The sequence below is a fragment of the Frankliniella occidentalis genome, unplaced genomic scaffold, assembly GCF_000697945.3.
Source record: "Frankliniella occidentalis isolate FOCC.00 unplaced genomic scaffold, Focc_3.1 Scaffold62, whole genome shotgun sequence".
Taxonomy (NCBI): Eukaryota; Metazoa; Arthropoda; class Insecta; order Thysanoptera; family Thripidae; genus Frankliniella; species Frankliniella occidentalis.
In genome coordinates, this window is record NW_026267192.1 from 518,712 (window position 1) to 524,345 (window position 5,634).

The 5,634-nt window shown below is 57.7% G+C and overlaps 1 protein-coding gene across 2 annotated transcripts in view; it reads right to left on the reverse strand.

Annotated features, from left to right (window-relative positions):
- LOC113206513 (uncharacterized) overlaps nucleotides 1-5,634 on the reverse strand; it is a 15,536-nt gene that overhangs the window by 3,461 nt on the left and 6,441 nt on the right. Inside the window, exons 3-6 of one of the 2 annotated variants that reach the window (XM_052267987.1) lie at nucleotides 4,749-5,031; nucleotides 1,140-1,167; nucleotides 604-703; nucleotides 77-516 (exon numbers count right to left, since the gene is read on the reverse strand). In XM_052267987.1, the coding sequence (XP_052123947.1) occupies nucleotides 191-516; nucleotides 604-703; nucleotides 1,140-1,167; nucleotides 4,749-5,031 (737 nt within the window). In that variant the 3' untranslated portion in view covers nucleotides 77-190. The remainder of the gene's footprint in view (nucleotides 1-76; nucleotides 517-603; nucleotides 704-1,139; nucleotides 1,168-4,748; nucleotides 5,032-5,634) is intronic. The other variant, XM_052267988.1, reaches the window with a different exon arrangement.

A 5,634-nucleotide genomic window follows, 5' to 3' on the forward strand; every position in this document is an offset into this window, starting at 1 on the left:
CCCCGGGGATACAGTAAGAACGAAGCTGCTGTGTTGGAGAGTAGGAACAAAGATATATGCGGGTATTTTCAGCAACCTACGTCGTTAGAGAAAGGGACCACCTGAGCGGGTTCTAAGATAATTCAGAAATCGAACCGACTCCTCCCGGCTCGCTTGTCATCTCCGGCAGCGTGTCGCAGCGCCCGCGACCCTAGAAGCTGAAGTCGGCCAGACAGTCGAGGCCACCCAGGTCGAGGTCGCCAAGGTCCACGTCGTGGTGTCCGAGGCTGTCCATGGCCGAGGAAGAGCAGTCGTGGTGGTACGCCGTCGCCGAGGCCGGGTGGTGGTCGTAGACGTGCGCGCTGGCGTGGCCGTGCGGCGTGGGCGCGTGCTGGTGGACGTGCATGTGGGACATGTGGTGGCTGTGGCTGCACAGTCCCACCCCCACCGCCCAGCCGCCGCCGTGGCCCCAGCCGCCCCACGCCTGAGACACGCCCGCCCCCGCCAGCAGCCCCGCGGGCAGGTCCACCGTGCCCTCTGCAACACAGCGCCACACGCTCGTCAGCGCCACCGCGCTAGCAGGGCTAGCAGCGTGCTGGCTCCCAGGGCAGGACACATGCTCACCTGACTTCATGTCCTTCTCGTCGTTGATGGCGCCGTTGGTGGGGGCCGCGTTGCCGTTGCTCTCGACCTTTGGCGGTGGCAGCGGAGGGAGCTGTGGAAGCTTATTAGAGATTAGTATGTGATTAGTACACTCTGCTAAATGTAATCAGTATTAATTAAGGCGCCTTAGTGCTCTAGCATCGTGAAAGGTAGGATTTAGTGCTTTGGAGTAAACATAAGCATTGCAACTCCTGAAAGGCGCTAAGTTATAGTGTCTATGGGTCGTTGTTATGATACGAACACAACTGTTGTGCAAATTCCTATCATTACTTTGCAAAGTGTGCTGTACTACACCTAAAGGACGTCACGACGTTAAGACGCCCACTCCTAATCCTAATAAACTGAAACTAACAAGCACCCCTCCCACTCTCTAGGGCCAACCCCCAAACAGTAAAGGTGAAGGCTAGCGTAGCTGCTCTAATTTTTATTTCAAAATACAAATGCGTTTGGTTACGTAAACAGAGCTCTACTGCTTCTTCCAGGAAGTACCAACTTACCGTGCGGCTGATGGCTGTCATCCACTCACTAGTCCAGTCGCAGCCAAAGAGGAAGATTGTAAATTAGTTGGGCGGGCTCGGCACCAACGAAGCTGCGAACTTGTCCCCCCCACTCCTCGTCCAGTCGTATATTTATGGGATCCGCTAAGGGATCAAGAAAACGTTGCTCCACCCCATCGCACGCCAGTCGTCCGCTCGGCTGTCAGATGCTGTGTCAGTTTTGTTGTTGTTGTTGTTGTTGTTGTTGTTGTTGTTTTTCCACCCGGACTGACAGCGAAGCACTATTGCGCATCTCTGAATTTTGCAGCGCATCATATCCGAGAGATCACCCTTGACCCGGACCAAAAACACGTGTTTGCCCCAACCTTGTCCCTCGCAGGTCGTACCTTGCCTCGCCCCGCCCCGCGGCGTGTCATATCTCAGCCTGCATTCTAACTGCCACTTGTCGCCGAGCGGGGAGACTAGACGGGGAGGACGGGGGGGGGGCGTCCCCAAGACACTTGTCAGCCCTTTGTGCCAGTCGTTGAGGTGGGGGCTGGAAGGGGCCGTGCTCCGCCGTGCTCCGCCGTGCTGGAGGGGCAGGGAGTTGCTGGAGGAGCCATCTCCAGCACGCGCGCGGGCGGGGCGCCCTGGCGGCAGCATGGCGGCAGCTCGCTAACCGTCTACGCAGCGGTCCTCGGACCCGAGCCTGAGCCGTCCCCCCGGGACGGCCGCGCGGGACTACGGGCCGCCTTTGTCACACCGCCACGCTCACGCCACGCTACAAGTCGCCCGCGGATCCGACCGGACGGCCGGGACAGAGGCGGGCCGGGGCCGGGACGGGCCGCCGCGGGCCAGGCAGGCAGAAATCCGCAACTCAGCAGTATGTGCACGGGAGAAAATCAATAGTGGAGAAGATCCTGTCAGAGCTGGCTGGCGGGGCCGGGCGGGGCCGGGCCGGGCCACACGGGCACGCCATGGCCAATGGAGGGGAACGGGGGAACGGGCCCTCCCCTTCTTGTGATGTGCGCAATCTGCACATCTCCTTCCGACCGACCACCCTCCCCCTCCCCATCCCCTGCCTCCTGCTCCGTGTTTCGCCCTTGCCCCCCCCCCCATCTCTACCCTTTCCTGCCTGCTTGGTTTCGGCCTTTGCCTTCTCTTTCGCCCCGACCCCTCGCCTAGTCCAGCCAGGCTAACCCAACCCAGTCCAGGCGACTGACAGCCCGGACCAGAAGGGGTAACGGATCGGGTTGGACTGTTCCGCTTCCCCCTCCCGTCTCCTTCGTTGCCTCTCCTTCTCTCACCATCTCTCTCTCTCTCTCTCTGTCCCTCCTCTCTGATCCAGTGGTTCAATTCCCGCCCCACCCCATCAATATTGATGTGACGTTTTTGTGAGGGATTACTCACTCAGCCATGGCCCGGTCCCCGGCGGTACCCGCCGGTCCCAGCCGGTCCCAGCCGGTCCCCGCTAGTCCCCGGGGCAGCACCGACAGCTGCCTCGCACCATCGCATCAAAATGGCAAGAAAATAAGTACTCGCGAGTCGTGGGCGCGCGTCGGTAGAGTGCACCTAGAAAAATGAAAAGTTGTCACAGCCATCGTATGGTTACTTCAGGGACAACCATAAAGTGATGGTCGATGTAACGTTAAAATTGTTCTGAAAACGAGAGTATAGTTCCGACAACTGTAGGACTTTTATTTTTTTTAACCATATTATAGTTGTCCCTGAAGTAGCCACACGATGGTTGATACGACTTTCCTTTTTTTTCTGGTGCACCAGTGTACATGTAGATGAATAAGAGAGGGGCGGGATGGGGAAGAGGGAATCGGGGGAGGGGGGCGGAGGACCATCTGTCTGGGAGGGAAGGGGAGGGCTGGGTTCAGAGTACTGGTGGGCCAGTAACCCGTCCCCACCGCTCCTCTGTCTGAGCGAGGCGGCGAGGAGCAGGGGGAGCTGGGCTCATACACGCAGATGGCTTGTAGTGGGCGGCGGCGCCTATCGACTCCAACCGCCGGCCCAGCACCAGCCTGGCTACGTGCGCGACAATCCCTCTCGCGATCGCCCCCCTCTTCTCTCTATTCCCCTCTTTGCAAACCACTTAAAATAAAAAAAATAAAGACTGCAAGATAGTGATAACAGGACTACGGGAAACTACCATAGAAGAGTAGGTATTCAAAAGTAAAATAACAAAAACAAACAAAGGCGTGTCTGTTCTTGTGCCGGCGCCAATAGGCGTGCGATTTTGGCTTGCTCTCCTACATGCCCCCTCCTTTCCTGGTACTTTACCCCCTTTTCCTCAGAGAAAATGATAGTTACCAGCGCCAGCGCCCCGTTTTCTGCGCTGCGCTCTCCCTCCGCCCGTGAAGCAATTCCCTCTACCTCCCGAACGCCTGCATAGTCGGGGGTAGGCCAACCCGCATTACGCGCCCGCGCGACGGGCCGGCCCGCCCAGCCCGGCGCTCCGCTGGGACTGGGACTGCTGCCGACTGCTGGGACGGACAGGTCTGCTTTGACTGGCGACGGCAGCCCACACAGTCGTTGCGTATTAAAGTTCTTTTCAGACGTAAGAAGTAAGAAAGCGTGTCAAATTTAACTTTCTATCCTTTCCTGACCATTAAACGCCCGAAACGCCTGCGTAGTCAGGGGTAGGCCAGCCCGCCGTACACGCCCGTGCGACGGGCTGGCCTACCCTCGCTCCGACAGGCGGCGGGCCTGCTGCAAGTTCCAGGCGGAGACGGGAATTGCGTTTCGAAACAAAGCAGTGAAAGTGCGGGCGTTTACTTAGGTTAACTCAACTGTTTGCCCTGTTTTGAGTGTTATACCCTGTTCAGTTCAATGAGGCAAGAACGTGCATCGGCTGTTTCTTTGCATGCGCTCCAGTGTTGTTGCGATTTTGACCACACTGTAATTTGGGGGTGTCTCAAAAAATGTATACGTTTTAAGGCGTTTGCTACAGAATCCAGAGTGACATTCGGCGTTTCCTCTTGAGGTAGCTTTTGGCTTAAAGCTTCTTTACAATACATCTCTGCCCACATCACAGCCCCAGCTATGAGCATAGACTCTATGAGGATGCGAGCACCCTTCAGTGGTGTAGAGGACGTGAGCGCCTTTCAAGGTGTGTAAATCAAAGGACCTCTGCTGTGATGTGGGAATGGTATGGGGGAGGGGGGCAAAGCTGTCCAGAATCCACACCCCAAAAGCTTGTCTCAAAAGTAGACGCCGAATGTCGCTCTGGGTCCTTTGTAGCAAACGCCTTATAAGGCGTATACATTTGAGACACCATAAAATGAGCTATTTTCCCAATAAGAAGAAGAGGAGGAACCCATTACGGTGACCGGCCGACGCCCGCTCCCGGACCATCACAAAGCCAGGACCAAGCGCACGGTTGCTCGCGTATCCCCGCCAATACTGAAAAGAAGTCTTTAGTGTCCTTTATTAATTTAAAGGGGGAAACCTGAAAAATCCTTTACCCGTGAAACCGTGCCAACGACTTGCGGTTTGTTATAGTCCGGAAGCAGACGTCGGCAGGTCGCCGTATTGAATTCCTCCCCTTCCCCTTCATTCGGAAAATAGCTCATCACCGTGAACTCCCTTGGCGGGTAGAGCTGTGGGGTCGTGCGTACTCACTGGCACTCCTCGGTGCTCTTGGCCAGCAGCCAGTGCACCTTGTGGCGGCTGGGCCGGCGGCTGCCTACGGCGATGAGCTGCGCCACCTTGTTCCCCTTGGGCAGGTCGGGCCGGTCCGGGATGCGCTGCGTGTACTGCGACACGGCCAGCAGGTCGGGCGACTCGCGGACGCGCACCGAGCCCTCGGGGCAGGGCCGGCCCTTCTCCTTGTACCAGGACAGCGTCGAGTCGTCGTACAGCACCACCCACTGCTCCCGCCACGTGCTCGGCCCCAGCAGCCGCTCTGCAACACCAAACGTCGTTTTCACAATTATCCTGTGGCCTCACCCACACAAGCATCCAATTACATCATGTAACATGCATGCCCTCTTGGGCCGCAGGCAGGAAAACCAAAAGGAGAGAACCGCCAAAGTAAGCTGTTTTCAACTGCGTCACTTTCTCAAGCTAGAAACTAACGGAACGTGTCGTCAGCACAGAAGTTGGTTGGGCTACTTTACGCATAACGTAACGGTGGAAACGAGGCCGGAGCCGTTCGTTACGCTATTTGTCACGTTACGCAACTCCCTCATTGGTCCGGGTCGGCGGGCGGTCGCGGGGAGCCTGTCCTCCTCGGCGCCGGTGTGACCCGAGCCCAGGGGCCTGGCCAGGCCAGCGCGGCCGTTATCCACGGGGGGACAGCGAGAGACGAAGCCACTCGGGGCAGGCCCGGGGCAGGCCCGGGGACAGGCCCGGGGACAGGCCGATGTGGGGGTGAGTGCGCTCCTCAGATTTCAGCACAATGGCCTCCCCCTCCCCCCGCTCCAGACGCCCCCATATTATAGTTGTCCCTGAAGTAACCACACGATGGTTGATACGACTTTCCTTTTTTTCTGGTGTAGATGAATAA